The sequence below is a fragment of the Bidens hawaiensis genome, unplaced genomic scaffold, assembly GCF_021521415.1.
Source record: "Bidens hawaiensis isolate Kalapana, Puna unplaced genomic scaffold, B.hawaiensis_p1.1 tig00004973_1, whole genome shotgun sequence".
Classification (NCBI taxonomy): Eukaryota; Viridiplantae; Streptophyta; class Magnoliopsida; order Asterales; family Asteraceae; genus Bidens; species Bidens hawaiensis.
Genome location: NW_027491313.1, coordinates 1,556,476 through 1,574,788, shown reverse-complemented (window position 1 = coordinate 1,574,788; position 18,313 = coordinate 1,556,476). Strand labels below are relative to the sequence as shown.

Below are 18,313 nucleotides of genomic sequence, written 5' to 3'. Positions count from 1 at the left end.
TTTAATATTAAAAAACTTACCAACGTCGGGATCCTCGTAAATGACGATCCAAGCCCTTGCGAGGGCTACTTCCTCGTCCTTGGTCCGTGGTTGCTTGTATGGATCACGTTGCGCCATCGGCTCCCCCGGTTGTTCTTTTTGGGTTTACGAGTCGGCTTTTGGCTTGAACCGGAGGCACGTGTCGTTTGAGTCGATCTCCGGCACCGTCACAGGCTTCGGTTGGGTAGACCCGAACGTCGACATGAGATTTTGGGGCATGAGGTAGTTGGCATACATGTTTAAGTTCGGGTCGGGAAAAGGAAACAAATAACTTAGGTTCGGTTGGTTTCCGGTGTTTGGTTGAGCCCATTTTCGCCCGTAGACGCCTCCCACTACATAGAATCTTATAAAGCAAGCATGGACATGCATGGTCCTAGCTGGAGTCTTAGGTGGCAACAGAATCAAAAGAAGCATGAGAATGAAACACCGTGTCTCCTTATTCCCCGTTCTCCTTTGCGTGGTGAGAATGGTCTAGAGTCCATATCACGCACATGATTCTTCATTTGAGGATGAAGTGTCATATTTTGGTTTGACAAATAATGTGAATTTAGTCCAAAAAATTTATTTTTTGCATATGAACTCTCCATGTTTCCTAATTCTTGCCAATTACATCCAAATCACTAATCCCGTTAAATTTAATCGTTAAGTCAGGGGTAGACATGTCTTTTCACTCTTTTTTTGTTATAATAATTATTTTAGTGAACTGCGGTTTTCATCCATGTGGTTTGTCTAAATCTGCGATTTTAGTCCAATAGTTTCAAGTTTGCATTTTTCGTCCCTCTCAAATTTGTGATTTTCGTCCTTTTAGTTTCATTTCACTTGCAATTAAACACAAATTTATTAACCCCGTTAAGTCTGGTCGTTAACCCATCTACACCCCCCCCCCCCCACGTGACGGCCAATTTTGTAACATCGTGACTTCTGTGAAAAATTCAAATTTACTTGGCAAATCACAGTCTGGGTAAGTTTAATTAAATTTTTTCATTTTTCTTCAAAACCCCACAAATGAAACATTGTGACTTTCATGCAAAATTCAAACTGATTGATATACAAATCATAATATAGGTAAATTTAGTTAAAACTGACAATTTTTCTTCAAAACCTATAATTGTAACAACGTGACTTTCGTGTAAAATTCAAATTGAGAATTAAGGTTACTTGACAAAAAAAAATGTACATTAATAGGTTGATTTGATGATGGATTGAACAGAGAACATTGGGAGTTAAGCAAAGGGGAGGGTCAATTTCACTATTTGAACAGGGAACAAAACTTATCCATTGGTCTAGAAATGTATGCAAAGTTACGGATTGAATGTTAGGCTATGAATCTTAATTTATGAAAAGTTAGGCAACTGCAATTCTGTATCGGCTTCTTCGCAGACTCCACATTTGATCCACCCTCCAAACACAACTCATATTTTAGAATAAGGGATTCAGAATTTGAAAATCAACTTAAGATGTCAGTGAACAAACATTAATTAAACAACTCTTTCAAATCTGTTCTTACTTTCGTCCCACATCGCTGGAAAGTGGAAATGAGTGTATGTTTATATATGCAACAGGGAACTTGAAAAGCACGACCTTACTTGAACAGGATCTGTTCTGTAGGCTTGTACCTCTGTATTCTTGATTTCTAAGAAGACAGAAACCTATGTCTGGTTGATGACCCAGCACCGTGTAACTAGAGCGTGATTAACAGAGTTCTCTGGTCTAAGCCATGGCTCAGTAGAGTATCGTTGCTAGCTCATGTAATGAGACCTGGCATGGTTACATGGTTGTCTGACAGACAATTTCTCTTTTTTTTCCTTTGATTTCGGTTCGGTTCATGGTTGCATCAGTTTGATTAAACACAAGACATGTTGCATTCATGAATAGAAGATGGATTGTATTGTAGCCTTCACCATCCGCTCCCTTGACCGCCTGCATCCAGCTTTGAGCTAAGGGTTCGTAAGTCATCTTGGATGTTCTGTATAGCCTATTAACAATATAATCATGTGATGAATTTATAAGAAAGAAAAACATGAAAAGTAAATAATATCAAGTTTAAAAATATCATTTACAGACCTGAGTAGTTGTTTCTACTAATTCCTTTTTGGTATTGTTCTCCAATTCTACTTTACTAAGATGTGAAATTAGCCTAGCTTCCATATCCCGTTTATCGATCAATGCAGCCTAAAAGACGAGTAATTAATTAAAAAGATAATAATAAATCTCCTTAAAATGCTAGTTTTAAAGTAAAAATTTGCTACCTGAAGAGCAGATTCTTTCTCTTCACATAAACTTGTAAGTTCATTAATTTTGGATGTTAATTCTTCTGAGTATTGCTTTTCTGAATTTAACATGTCTTTCAATGTCTTCACTTCTTCTTGCATAATAATTTCTTCTCTCTTTCTCATGCAATTCCTCTGATAACTGCGATAGCACGGTGAAAAAAAAAAACAGTAATTTTCAAAATAAACGGGTCGCGGTTATGTTATGTTCCATCTCTAACTTGTTGAACATGTAACAAAACATGCACAATTACTTACTTGTGTTGCAGTTATTTGACATTCTTCAAGTGCTTTTAATAAATCATGTGCTCGTTTCTCACCGACATCCGCATTGAGAGATTTTGATTTACCAGAACTATCACCATTAGTAAGACCTAAATTATCTGCAGAAGGCGCTTTAGAGTACCGACACAACATGACATCATTTATGTGTTTTTGAAGGCCAGCACATATTTCGTCCCCCTATATTAAAAACACATATCATAATCACACAGGATGCACAAACAACAGATAAGTAAATAGAAAGATAAATACATGATTTTCACACCTGCTTGGTTTCAAACTGAAATATATGCAAGACACCCGCAACTCTCATCTTAAAAAACACTGCAGTATTGCTGCTACCAAATTGCATTATATCTCTTAATTCAGCCGAGTACAAATATTCTTTCGGAACCAGGCGAAAAATGTGAACCTATAGAAACAAAAAAAAAAAAAAAAGAGCTACATAAATCATATGCATTTAAAATAATAAAAGCATATCTTGATTAAAAAAAATAATTGAGACTCACCCCGCGTTTGTTAATACCCAATATGATTCTTCCGGGTAGAAGTCCGATCGGGTCATCAATCTTGAGGACACTAAAGGAAACTGAATATCCATATGGAAGCATCCTTAAAAATCTCAAACACTGCTGCTTCGCGTCTTCTTTTGATAGATTTTTCTACACAGTTATCATTATAAAATTATTTCCGTATCATTATTTAATTCATACTAATCAATAAGATATAAAAAATAGAGGAAGATTACCATAGAACGATAACGGTTAAAGTATATCAAACTCCCAGTCTCTCTTGGCACGCGTTATAGCAATCTGTCTAGGCATAAATCGCTCAACAAGTGAAGTCCAGTCACTACAAAAAAATGATCCCCAAACTATAATTACTTGTAATGTGGTTCCATTGCATAAACCGTTCTTCTGATCAATATTCCTTAGTAACATTATTGGCACATAAACTTTTAGAACCAATCTATGATTAGGCATACCAGACATCTTTAAACCATTTCGAAAATCCAGTGAGTGTAATGCTAGATCGAAACGAGGTGCAACACTATCAGACTTGTCTATATTATCAGATCTGAGATATTTAACTTCTTCTCCGAGAAACAAAGACAAAAATTTGTCATTAATATTTTGGACAACCTCATTTAAAGGTGCAAGTATGACACTTTATTGAAAATATGAAATATCACTAAAATTTTCCAATAATGCTAGATATACAAAATCAATCAGATCAGAAATAGGATCGGATAAATCACCAACCAAAATATCATATGGTATATCTTTAATGGCGTTTTTGTATTTATAAATAATGAAATACAAATGTTGTATTTATAAATAAATGATAATTTTATATGAATTATAAGACATCATAACTTATTTGAATCAAATACAAAAACATACAAACACTAACAAAGATAAATGAAAAAATAAAATATTTTATAACTTATATCATGAGTACAATAATAAGCAAACAAAGAAATTAGTCTCTAAATCAACAAAATAATTTTACAATTTTGATTTAACAAAACTTCTATCTCAATGTTGATTCAAAACATGAACTTTATCTAAGACATTTGTTACACATCAATAACCGTAATTTTTATTACTCTAAGATAGTACAGGTGTATATTTACACATCAATTTAAATATTTGTTGCACATCAATGTTAAAAAATGAACAATATCTAAGACATTTCTTTTTATAACTATATTTTAAATTTATGTTACAAACCCTATTGTTATGACAATCTAAAATCTAAATTTAGTCTTTCATAATACTATAATTAATTGATCTTCAAAATAAAGTCTTAATCAATATTCAATAACATATTAATTTTCATTCAAGTATAGTTGGCATATAGTTGATTACTAATACATATCATTTATGAAACTAGGCAAAACTTTCTCATCCATTTTTTATAACTCCTTTGTAGATAAATTATGTTAAATAGTTATTGGATACATATAATAATAATAATAACTAAAAAAATTACTTTGTAAAATGAAAACATATTCGAGTTTTGTTTTTCTTTATAATCTTCAACAATATATGATCAACTGATCAATCATACCTAGTGAAGTCCCACCAACAGCAAAGCTATAGGTAGGGTCTGGGGAGGGTGGGATGTAGGCACATCGTACCTCTATCCAAAGGGATAAAGAGGTGGCTTCTAGAGAGACCCTCAGCTCTAAAATACATATGTATGAAGCAATACAAAGTAAATCAAAGTTAAACAGTAATATAATAATATAATATAATAATAATAATAATATATTGAAAGAATATACTATAATCTTCAACAATATACATTGTAAAATATGTTAATGATAAAATTTGAAATTATATATTCTTTTCAACCATTAGCAAACATGGTTAAACATGGTTTGTTGTTAATTTTTAGATTTCACCAAATATTTTGGAATATATATACTAAAATAATATGTTAATATTCATTTTTATAAAAATGTATAAATATAATAAATGTAAAATGTAAAAAGAAAGTGAATATGAACACATATTAGTGTCAATTAATATCTTAGTTTGGGAGGGAAAAAAGGTGGGAGGTTTAACCATAAACCGACATGTGTCACAATTATTTTATTTTATTAGAATAGGTAGATTGTTCCATGCAAGTACGGAAATTACATTTATGCCCAAGTAGATTTTTGCGTGACTTAATGACGGTCATAATCCCAATGAAATTGATTCGGTGAGCCATCCAATTCGTGTGGGCCAACTGAAAAAAGTATCCATAGTCAAGTTTGTTTAGTTTCCTAATTGTAATATGATTAATTAATAGGATAATGTTTTGGTCATCAAGTTAGAGTTAGAAGATCTTTAAATAAAGAGCTCAGGTAGAGGCTTTGAATGCATGATCAATATAGAAATTTGTAACGAGATATTGAGTTGGTTTTCTCAATTAATAATAAACTGTTTATCGATCATGTGCCTTGAACTACTAGGCATTGGATAAAACATTATGGGACATTTTTCACCACACTTTTAAACTAATTTTTCAAATATCGGTTATAATTTATAAATCGTAACCGGTTATGGTTCCTAACCATTTTTGCAAGTGGAAAGACATTAGTCTTATTGGTTAGTCTAATAACCGAACCAATAAACCTAAAATCAGTGAAAACGACCGGCTTTTAATAAAACTATAAAACACAATAAACTAACTCCTAGACTTTAGGTTAAACTCACTATATTGAAATAAAAAGGATATTAACAACATATAAAATTAAAAAGAAAAAGAAAAAAAAACAACACATTTCATTTGATGATAACCAGTGTTGCCTTTGTCTTCGACTTGGTCTTAGCTACGGGCTCTGGAGGCTTTAGTTGACAACGGGGCTTCATTTTTAGCTTTAAGGGCTTTTAAAGTGAAGTTGGATGTGACTTTGAGGAACACACTATATTTTTGTAATGAGTCGTTTCCGTGTTATCCAACCCTATACCATAAGTCCATGAGTTGAACTTCATGAATATTTTGGGGTTTCTTTTTGTTTATAGATCCAACACGATGTTTTCTTCATATTCTAATTTGAGTCTTGAAGGTTGACATGGGAGAGGATTGTGTGCTTTTGTGTTTTTTAGAGCTAGAGAAGCAAGGTAATCTAACCTTAATCCCCACGCCTTATATACTTAGAGTGGTTAAAATGGTCAATAACTAGTTTCTAACGGCTGCATGCGATTATATATCCGTTGGAAAACGTTCAACAATTCATTACAAACATTGTTGGAAATCAAGCTTAAGAACACACACACGAAAGCTGATATCAACCAAGATCGACTTTTTTGTTTATTATAATTCTTGACACTTGCACATCATGTCATGTGCCATTACATGTCTTTTAAAGATACGTAACATCACTTTTCTGTTAAAGCCCTCCTACAAATATATGGAGTAAGTTCGCAAATTTTAAAATCTTTGGATCAAACTTGCCATATATTTAAACCACATGGACCGTCTTTGCTAATATTTTCTTATCATTTTTATGAGTATACACTAAAAAACATTACATTTCTCTCTTTGTTCAACTAAATAATATTTTTTTATACATTTATCATTACAGTTTTCTCTCTCATCTCCTCACAACCAATCCAACAAATATTAAAAAATAAATAGGGGCAAACAATGTTTCCCAAAATTATAAAAATCACTACATTTCTCCCGCAACCCTATAATTTACACTCACAACCACTCTCATAACCTCACCCTATAATTTGCAAACTTCTCTCACATAATTATATAGAGAATGGGATGATAATGCTCTAAACACCAATGATCCTCAATCTAAATAGTTGAGGTGAGGCACCCAAAGGATCACATTTGACTATTTGAGCGGAGATCGAACAAACATGTCCATTAATCTATTAATGTGATTAAAACATGTCAGGTGGGTTTAAACTTTAAATATTTTTAATTATTATAACCTAGATCAACAACATTAATGCTTGACCAATATGTACGTTTTTTTATGGAATGTTGGGTTATGAACCGTAATTTATGAAAAGTTAAGCACCTGCAATTCCGTATGTTCTTCAATCTTTACAGACTCATATTTTAACAATAACATATCCAAAATTTGAAAGTCAACTTAAAATATCAATGAATGAAAATCAAACAACGTATAAAACTTCTATTTTTTTCCTTTCTAATACGAGCATGGTTTTTCAAATCTGTTCATCGCTGGAAGGTGCAAACGGGTGCGTGTTTATATATGTAACATGGAGTCCAAAAGGCATGACCTTACTTGAACAGGATCTGTTATATAGCATTGTACTTGTGAATTTCTTATTCCTAAGAAGACAGAAACGCATCTCTAGTTGAGATAACCCAGGACCGTGTAACTAGAGCGTGATTAACAGAGCTCTATGGTCTAGGCCATGGCTCAGTAGAGGATCGTTGCTAGCTCATACACGGTTGTCTGACAAACAAATTTCTCTTTTTTTTCTTTGATTTCATTTCGGTTCATGATTCTACAATTGTCACATTTAAATCTTTCTAATTAGGAACAGTATATAAGGATTCTATCTACCTGCATCTTTTGCTATGATGACACAAGTTAAGACTTCAAATGATCTAGTGCAACTTTAATGAGCTCATCATTGGTGAGGTAGCAAATGGGTTGTGTTGGGTCGAAACGGGTCATGGGTCGGAACGGGTTAGGGTCGAAACGGGTCACTTAAAAAAAGGGTTGTTTTGGTTCGGGTCGGAACGGGTTAGGGTCAACAGGTTTAGGTTAGAACGGGTCAAGGTTGGAACGGGTCAAAACGGGTTTGGGTCAAAACTCATTAAGTGATTTTTCACTTCGTTTCAGCGCGTAACAGCTCGTTTAAGCGATTTTTCAGTTCGTTTTAGCGCGTAACAGCTCGTTTAAGCGATTTCTCAGTTCTTTTAGTTCGTTTCAGCGCGTAACAGCTCGTTTAAGCGATTTTTCAGTTTGTTTCAGCGCGTAACAGCTCGTTTAAGCGATTTTTCAGTTTGTTTCAGCGCGTAACAGCTCGTTTAAGCGATTTTTCAGTGCGTTTCAGCGCGTAACAGCTCGCTTAAGCGATTTTTCAGTTCGTTTCAGCGCGTAACAGCTCGTTTAAGCGATTTCTCAGTTCGTTTCAGCGCGTAACAGCTCGTTTAAACGATTTTTCAGTTCGTTTCATCGCGTAACAGCTCGTTTAAGCGATTTTTCAGTTCGTTTCAGCTCGTAACAGCTCGCTTAAGTGATTTTTCAGTGCGTTTCAGTGCGTAACAGCTCGCTTAAGCGATTTTTCAGTTCATTTCAGCGTGTAACAGCTCATTTAAGCGATTTTTCAGTGCGTTTCAGCGCGTAACAGCTCGCTTAAGCGATTTTTCAGTTCGTTTCAGCGCGTAACAGCTCATTTAAGCGATTTTTCAGTTTGTTTCAGCGCGTAACAGCTTGTTTAAGCGATTTTTCAGTTCGTTTCAGCGCGTAACAGCTTGTTTAAACGATTTTTCAGTTCATTTCAGCGCGTAACAGCTCGTTTAAGCGATTTTTCAGTTCGTTTCAGCGCGTAACAACTCGCTTAAACGATTTTTCAGTTCGTTTCAGCGCGTAACAGCTCGCTTAAGCGATTTTTCAGTTCGTTTCAGCGCGTAACAGCTTGTTTAAGCGATTTTTCAGTTCGTTTCAGCACGTAACAGCTCGTTTAAGCGATTTTTCAGTTCGTTTCAGCGTGTAACAGCTCGTTTAAGCGATTTTTCTGTTCGTTTCAGCGCGTAACAGCTCGTTTAAACGATTTTGTTTCATCTTGTTTCAGCATGTTTTTGTTTCGTTTTTGTCGACTTTTCAGTTTCGGTTAATTTGTCGATTTTTTTTAACGAGGACAACGGACGAAACGTTTTAGTTTTTTTTCATTTTTTGTCTTTGTTTTATTTTTTTATTTATGATTTTTTTATTAATTTTTTTGAATATTTTTCGATGGTTTCAATTAAGATCAAAATCCCTAAAAAAAATAAAAAAAAAACAAATAAAAAGTCATAACTCAAAATATAAACGAATAACGAAAAAAGTAAAAAAACTAAAATATTTTCGCCGTTATTCTCGTTCATCAAAAAAAAAAAAAAAAAAAAACCCGACAAATTAACCGAAACCGAAATGTCGACGAAAACGAATCAAAAACCTTAATCGACCCGTCTAGTGCGAAAACTCGAAAGAAACCGAAACCCAACCCGTCCAGTGCTAAAACTTGTGTCGGCACGAAAGCTGATCCGAGCCGAAACCTAAACCGATATCGTTCCAATCTAAAACCCGTTTCAACCCAAACATGCTACTTTTCCTTAAGAGTCTAAGACACTAACCAATATCGACCCATGCAATTAAATTTGTCAACCCATTTTGACCCAAAAATAAGAATGTGAAATTTCAAGTGACCCATTTTGACCCATTTAATTAAAACCTATGACCCAAATCAACCCATTTAAATTTTAAAACAACCAAAATTGACTCATTTGAAATGGTTTGGGTCAAGGTTGCCACCCCTATGTTTATACATTATAGCCCGTAAGTGACTGTGAGTGGTGAATAGGGTGGCTCTTATCATAACTGCAAATGATCTTTGATTTTTTCCATATATATTAGTATTAGATGATAAAAATAGAATATTTGTAAATTAATGTAATTGATTGTTTCCTAGTTAATCTCCTGTAATCAAGGAGTAATTTGTGTAATCAATTTATATATATATATATCATTCAATCCTCAAGACAATATTGAGGTTGATTTTACCAAACTTTACATGGTATCAGCCAACACTATGATCCTCTCCAATTAAACCCTAAAATTCCTTTCTTCTTCCCTCCTTCATCCTCTGTTATCTGTTCATCCACCGTGGCCGACAAACTCACTGGTTCTATTATGCACCAAATTACCATCAAATTAACATCCACAAACTATCTTCTTTGGAGTAATCATATGCTCCCCATATTCACTCTCCAAAAACTGAATGGTTATATTGATGGTACCACTGTTTCGCTGCCAAAAACCGTCACTACCGACGGTAAAACTCTTGTCAATCCCGACTATAACTCTTGGCTTGAAGACGACCAACGGGCTATCATCCTCCTCAATTCTTCTCTCACAGAAGAGGCAGCCGCTGAGATCTTGGGTGTCTCAGGCGCTCGCGATAAATGGTTAGCATTGGAAGCCGCATACAGCAACTCCTCAATAGAACGGACGTACTCTCTTCGTGATAGCCTTCGACAACTATTGAAAGGTACTTCCACAGTCTCCGATTACAGCCGGAAATTCAAACTCATATGCGACCAACTAGCAGCTATTGGACATCCGGTCCTGGACATGGATAAAATACATTGGTTTTTGTGTGGTCTTGGTGTCTCGTTTGAAAGCTTCTCTATTTTGGTTCGTAACATCAGACCACCGCCATCGTTTCGGGATCTAGTAACTCAAGCAGAGAGCCATGAACTATTTATGCAATCCCTCCATGGCAACCACAGACTACAAGCTGCCTTTCATGCGCAACAATCTTCTTCTTCAAACTATCGTGGTGGTCGGTCATCTTCTTTTCGAGGTAATAATTATCGTGGGGGTTATTATTCTGGTCGGGGCAGGTCACATCCCAAATTCACTCCAAAATGTCAATTATGCAAAACTTATGGGCATTCGGCTTCGTCATGTCCGGAGTTATCCAAGTTTGCAAAATATAATAAACCCGACAACATGGCCAGTGAATCTCTAGCACGGGCGTTCCATGCTTAGTGCCATGTTAACACCAACACCCCGGATTGGAGTGTTGATTCCGGTGCAACGGATCATATAGCTCCGGATTTGGATGGCTTCAATCAGTCTTCCCCTTATCAAGGTAATTCTCGTGTTATTTTTGGGAATGGTAAAACTCTCCCGATTACGCACACGGGTACATATAATATTTCGGATTCTATTAATTTAAAAGATGTGCTTGTTATTCCCAACCTTACAAAGAGATTATTATCCGTCAGCAAGTTAACATCCGATTATTCGGTTGATGTCCTTTTATCTCAACCGTTCTTTCACATTCAGGATCGAAAAACAAAAAGGGTTCTTGCTAAAGGAAGGTGTGAGAATGGTCTCTACGTGCTTAAGGAAGTTCCTCAAGCTTTGGTTGCTACGATTTCAAGTCAAGCTTCTTTTGAATTATGGCATGCCCGTTTGGGTCATGTTGCTTTTGATACTATTTCTCTTTTGAATAAGTTGGGGGCGTTATGTGTTTCTTCGGTTTTGCCCAAACCAAACATTTGTCACTCTTGTCAACTTGCAACAGGACAAAGACTACCCTTTGATATTAATTTGAAACGGTCTTTGAATCCCTTAGACCTTGTGCATTGTGATTTGTGGGGCCCCTCCCCTATTTTTTCTAATGATGGTTATCATTATTATGTTGTTTTTATTGATGATTATTCCAGGTTTACGTGGTTTTACCCGCTTAAAAACAAAACGGCCTTTTATACGGTCCTTCCTGCTTTTATCAATCTTGTTCAGAATCAGTGTGATAGAAAAATAAAAGTATTTCAAAGCGACAAAGGCACGGAATTTGTTACTTTTTGAAGACAATGGCACGTTTCATCGTTATTCATGTCCGAATACGCCACAACAAAATGGTCGGGCGGAACGTAAGCACAGACACATCGTTGAGACCGGGTTAGCCATGTTATTTAATGCTTATATTCCAGCATCTTTTTGGGTCGATGCATTTTCTTCCGCCACTTATATTATTAATCGGTTGCCAACACCGATTTTGGAAAATAAATCTCCTTTGCAAGTTCTATTTCACAAAGACCCACAATATGCCAACTTTCGTTCCTTTGGTTGTCAAGTTTTTCCTTACTTAAGAGATTATTCCAAGCACAAACTTGAACCAAGAAGCATTCCATGTGTCTTCATCGGGTATAGCTCGCAATACAAAGGTTATCGTTGTCTTGATCCGGCTACATCACACATCTATGTCACCCGCCATGCTCGGTTTAATGAGAATTATTTTCCATTTAATGGTGCTCCTAATATCACTAATTTATCTAAACTTGATATTACAACCTTCTTGGAAGACTTCAAAGGCTCAACATCCCATAACCCAAATCCACCTACTCCAGTTTCCATTTCTAAACCCCATGACACAATATCATGCCCATGTGACACTAATATATTCACCCATTCTCCTATACCAACTACAGACCAACCTCCTCCTAATACTACCATCCCATCTACCTCAAATCCAATCCCTGACCCATCTCATACCACTTCCAACTCACCAACCTCAAATACAATCCCAGACCATCCTCTGCCTATCCTACCCACAACCCACCCCACACCATCTCACACCCAACCGATATCACCTGTAACCGAAACCCAACAAACCTCTTTAGAAATACCTATCCCTTCCACTCATTCAATGACCACTCGATCCAAATCTGGAATTTTTAAACCAAAACATATAGCCGACTTAGCTTCCCTCACTCCCATCCCTTACATGTAGCCTTGTCTTCCATTGTTGAGCCAAGAGGTTACAAAAGTGCTGCTAAAGATCCAAAATGGTTAGCCGCCATGCATGATGAATTACACGCTCTCCATACCAATCAAACATGGACTTTAGTCCCGAGACCTTCCGCGTCAAATGTTGTCGGGTCGAAATGGGTCTACCGTATCAAGTATCATTCGAATGGGTCTATTGAGCATTACAAAGCCTGTCTAGTAGCTCAAGGATTTACTCAAATACCGGGTCTCAATTACTCCCAAACATTTAGCCCGGTCATTAAAGCATCCACAGTTCGTATTGTGCTCTCGCTAGCAGTTTTAAATAAGTGGAAATTGCATCAACTTGATGTTAAAAATGCTTTTTTGAATGGTCATTTGAATGAAACTGTGTTCATGGAACAACCACCTGGCTTTATCAATCCCGAGTACCCGGATCATGTGTGTAAACTTTCAAAAGCCTTATATGGCCTGAAGCAAGCTCCTCGAGCTTGGTTTCAACGATTGAGCTCTTTTCTTATTTCCTATGGATTTTTTTGTAGCCGTGGTGACACGTCTTTATTTGTCTTTAAAAAGGAAAATTGCACTATGTACCTTTTGGTTTATGTGGATGATCTTATTCTTACGGGCAACGATGAAAGAATTATTGGCTCGTTTATCTCGCGGCTTAATAATGAATTTGCCATAAAAGATCTTGGAGATCTAAACTACTTTCTTGGTCTTGAGGTGGCATACACGGATGCGGGTATATTTTTAACTCAATCTAAATATGCATCTGACATTCTAAAGCGGGCTAATCTTTATGACTCCAAACCAGCTAGCACTCCATTGGCACCTCATGAGAGCTTTATTACATCTGGTGAGCCTTATACGGATCCCACTCTTTATCGATCTTTAGTTGGGGCACTACAATATTTGACTATTACGCGACCGGATATCTCATACGCTGTTAATCAGGTCTGCCAGTTCTTGCACGCCCCTACTGTGGATCATTTTCAAGCTGTTAAACGTATTCTTCTTTATGTTAAAGGTATCGTTTCCTTTGGTCTCTCTTTTACTCATCCACATAAAACCTCACTGGTTGGTTACTCTGATGCTGATTGCGCAAGATGTCTGGACACGAGACGCTCAACTTATGGCTATTCAATTTTTTTGGGCGGGAATCTCGTGTCATGGAGTGCCAAGAAACAACCTACTGTTTCTCGATCTAGTTGTGAATCTGAATACCGGGCAATGGCAAACACGGCTGCTGAGATTATTTGGATCACTCATTTGCTGCAGGAGTTAAATGCCTTACCGCCGGATCGCCCTACTCTGCTTTGTGACAATAAGAGTGCTTTGTTCATGACTCAAAATCTGGTCTCGCATAAACGTGCCAAACACATTGACCTTGATTATCACTTTATTCGGGAACTTGTTACTTCTAGTAAGTTGTATACACGTTTTGTTCCTACCAATCTTCAGGTGGCTGATATTTTCACTAAAAGTCTTCCGCGGGCATCCTTTGAAGCTTTTCGTACTATGCTATATCTTGGACCGCCACCATTCCGATTGAAGGAGGGTATTAGATGATAAAAATAGAATATTTTTAAATTAATGTAATTGATTGTTTCCTAGTCAATCTCCTGTAATCAAGGAGTAATTTGTGTAATCAATTTATATATATATACATATCATTCAATCCTCAAGACAATATTGAGGTTGATTTTACCAAACTTTACAGTTAGAAACATGTTTATTGGTTTATACAATAGATTTAGAGGGATTAAACATTATAACAATTTGGAATATTATTTGGTAAGTTGTTGATTCGGGGAACCTATACATGCTTCTTTCAACTTTTAAGCTGGCCTAATTGCTGTGCTAAAACCATGTAGAGTTGTAAGGTAACTTTATATGTTTAATGATTCAATAATAGAAAATTTCATGTACCAACTTATTTTCACCTTTTGTTTTGTAATTATTATTTTGATGTGGAAGTCTATCAAACTTATTTTTAGTGGTTCTGGTAACGAAAAGGTTGTCCACCTTGAGAATTTATGAAATAATTGTCCCACCAAGTTTGATGACGGTTTGTACGTTTAGAGAAAAGACTTGCTAAGCATTCACACGAACTACTATCCATCTTTGTCTTCATAGAAAATAGAAGAAAATAAAAGGGCAAATATAAGCTAGAAGAAACAAGACATGTTATAGAATATATCTTTTATTTTTGTTAATTATCTCTTTCTTCCTTTGTGATGATCCTATCTTTAATTATAGGATAATAGCCTTGTTTATCTTTCTCTATATATGTAATCGGTTCCATGAACCAGAAAATATCAATTAATAAAAATACTGAAATATCTCTTTCCATAGTTTTCTATATGGTATCAGATCGGGTTTTACCTAGCTCTTGATAGATCGAGCAATGGCAGGAGACGACGCCTCAAGCAAAGCCAAGGATGGAGAAGGGTACGTTGGGTCTATTCCTCATGAGTCACCTTACTATCTCCATCCGTCCGACCTCCCAAAACAATTACACGTAAATGAAGTTTTAACCGATTACAACTATGCAGATTGGAAGCAAGAGATGATGAACTTCCTGTTTGCTAAGAATAAAATAGAGTTCGTAGATGGGTCGATCAAGAAACCGGAGAAATCATCCAAGGATTATATGCCATGGATGCGTGCAGATGCCATGATAAAAGGTTGGCTGACGACGACGATGGAAAAGAACATCCGTAATAGCGTGAAATACGCTAGCACGGCTTCGGAGATATGGTCGGATCTCGACGAACGGTTCGGAAAAGAAAGTGCCCCTAGGGCATATGAAATCAAACAGAAAATTGCAGGTACTCGTCAAGCGGAAAACTCGGTGTCTGCTTATTTCACACACCTTCGGTCGCTGTGGGATGAGGCCCAGTCGGTTCAACCCTTCCCACAATGTTCATGTGATAAGTGTGAATGTGATGTTGGGAAGAAGATTTTTGAACATCGAGAGAAGGATCATTTGTATGAGTTTCTCATGGGATTAGATAATGAGTTCACGGTGATCAGAACTCAAATATTGGCCACTAAACCAACTCCATCACTCACTGCCGCATACCATATGGTTCATGATGACGAGAAGTAGAGGGCTGTGTCGAATGAAAACAAGGGCAACGTTGAAGCTGCTGCGTTTAAGGCATTCCAGAAAAGGGATGGTAATTATAGCAAAGAAAAGGGTGGTGCGAAGGGAGTGAAAGACGGAACCGATCATTGCACATTTTGCACCAGAGATGGCCATAAACGTGAGGGGTGTTTCAAGTTGGTCGGATATCCGGATTGGTGGCCCGGAAGGAAAGGAGAAAAGATTAAAGGGAAGGTTGTTTGTGTGGAAATGGACTCTAGTCCGATACCGGGTCGGACACATGAAAATTATCAAACTCTTCTTAAACATTTCTCCGGCTCGGGTAATAGCTAAACCATGAAATCTCTTGCCAATATGGCTTATAAAACTGATGATGAAGGTGAGTGGATTATCGATTTGGGTTGCACCGAATACATAACTCATTTACCTAATGTTCTTATTAATGAGAAAGCAGCTCCCTTCGAAGGTCCTGTTCTCATTCCCAATGGTGAATCCATCCCTGTAAAGGGAAAGGGGGAATACATTCTCCCTGGAGGAGCCAAAGTGAAAAATGTCCTATACATACCAGATTTTAAATGCAGCCTACTCTCTGTTAGCCGCCTTAGCCGCGACCTAAAATGCGTTGTTTCGTTCTTTCCTAACTTTTGTGTCATCCTGGGATTGCAGAGGAGGAACTTGATTGGTACGGGTAGATGCGGAGGGGGACTATACCGAATGAAGATGATGCAAGAAAAGAAAGCTTTTGGGACCACTATTGAGACATGGCACAAGAGACTTGCACATGCCTCGAAGGGAAAACTAGCTAAAGTTGATTTTCTTAGTACTATTACTACTAAACTTGGTAATTTTTGTGATTCTTGTGCCATGGCCAAGTTTGCCAGAACACCATTTCCTTCTAGTTTTATTAAAACCATTAAACCATTTCAGTTAATTCATTGTGACATTTGGGGGGGGGGGTATCGGTTGCCGTCTTATACTAAAGCCAAATATTTTGTCACTATAGTTGACGATTTTAGTAGAGCCGTGTGGGTTTTTCTCATTAAACATAAAAGTGATGCAAGCAAATGTATTGTAAACTTTTGCAAAATGGTTGAAGTCCAATTTGACAAATGCATTAAAAGGTTGAGATGTGATAACGGTGGAGAGTTCACTTCCAACGACATGGTAGAATTCTATAATAAAATGGGAATGTTACTCGAAACCACATGTCCTCACACCCCACAGCAAAACGGTGTCGTCGAAAGAAAACACCGACACCTCTTGGAAACGGCACGGGCCTTGAGGTTCGGTGCAAAACTCCCCAAACAATTTTGGGGAGAGTGTGTTTTAACATCGGCTTATGTCATCAACTGTTTACCATTCAGAGTACTTAAAAATAAAACACCTTTTGAAATAGTTCTTGGAATTAAACGCGATTACAATCACCTTAGAGTTTTTGGATGTCTCTCATATTTTAAAATTTTCAACACAAAAGGTGACAAGTTTGAACAAAGGGGGAACCGGGAGTATTCATTGGATACCCTCCGGGAACGAAGGGATACAAAATACTTGATCTTGAAACTAGAAAAATCATCGTTAGTAGGGACGTTCTCTTTCTTGAAGAGATTTTTCCCTTCACAAAAATCCAAGGGGGGGAAGGTGATGAAAATGAAAACCCCATGAAATTGCATGAATGTTTCTGTGATGACACCTACATGAACCAAAAACCATCGGCCGAACCCCAATTGAGTTGTTCACAAAATCATAATCATGATGGAACTGCACAAATCATGGCCCAAAACAGTGAGCAAAATGAGGTTGAACATGGGCCTGAGAATGAAATTGAACATGGGCCTGATATTGAAGTAAACTTGGACCAAGGCAGTAATGAGGAAGTTGATAATGAAATTCCTATTGAAGAGCAAAATATAAACAATGATGAAAAAGAGGTACACGTTGAGAATAGACCCACTCGCAAGAGGACGCATCCTTCAAAATTCAAGGACTTTGTCGTAAATGTTCCCCCTTCAGTGCAACACCCGACATCCAGTTAAGCCTCCTCCGCTGTACGTTACCCCATCTCAAATTTTGTCTCTTATAATAATTTTTCCACTAAACAAAAGGCTTTCTTAGCGGCAATCACTAAAAATGATGAGGCAAGATGTTTTCAAGAAGCTTCACAGGATGCACGGTGGTGTGAAGCCATGAAGAGCGAAATCAAAGCCTTGGAAAGAAATGGAACGTGGACGTTAGAGACTTTACCCCAAGGAAAACGGACTATCGATTCAAGGTGGGTTTACAAGATAAAGTACAAACCAAATGGTGAGGTAGAAAGGTACAAAGCTCGTCTTGTTGTGAAAGGTTTTACTCAACAAGAAGGAATAGACTACCACGACACTTTCGCTCCGGTTGCAAAGTTAGTTACGATGCGAACGCTTCTTGCTGTGGCAGTCAAAAGAGACTGGATTGTTCACCAACTTGACGTGAATAATGCCTTTCTACACGTTGAACTCGAAGAGGAGGTGTACATGAAGATCCCTCAAGGGTTCACTGTGACACTCGTCAATTTCAGGTTAACTCCGTTAATTCAAACTCCGTCAATTCAAACTTAAGATCACTAGAACTATAACGCACATCACATTT

General features: G+C 36.9%; 1 protein-coding gene, 1 non-coding gene and 1 pseudogene across 2 annotated transcripts; all 3 read left to right on the top strand.

The window, feature by feature from the left end:
• The first annotated feature begins 1,615 nt into the window (after nt 1–1,615).
• Nucleotides 1,616–1,828, top strand: LOC143628465 (small nucleolar RNA U3). The gene has a single exon (XR_013152751.1). It is a non-coding gene; the product is annotated as a small nucleolar RNA U3 (small nucleolar RNA).
• A 5,515-nt stretch (nt 1,829–7,343) lies between these two features.
• LOC143628463 (small nucleolar RNA U3) lies at nt 7,344–7,537 on the top strand (annotated as a pseudogene).
• Nucleotides 7,538–14,986: 7,449 nt separating this feature from the next.
• On the top strand, nt 14,987–15,818 carry LOC143628419 (uncharacterized). The gene has a single exon (XM_077098025.1). It carries the CDS (start codon nt 14,990–14,992, stop codon nt 15,692–15,694), a length of 705 nt encoding a protein of 234 aa, XP_076954140.1. The 5' UTR covers nt 14,987–14,989; the 3' UTR covers nt 15,695–15,818.
• The last annotated feature ends 2,495 nt before the right edge of the window (nt 15,819–18,313 follow it).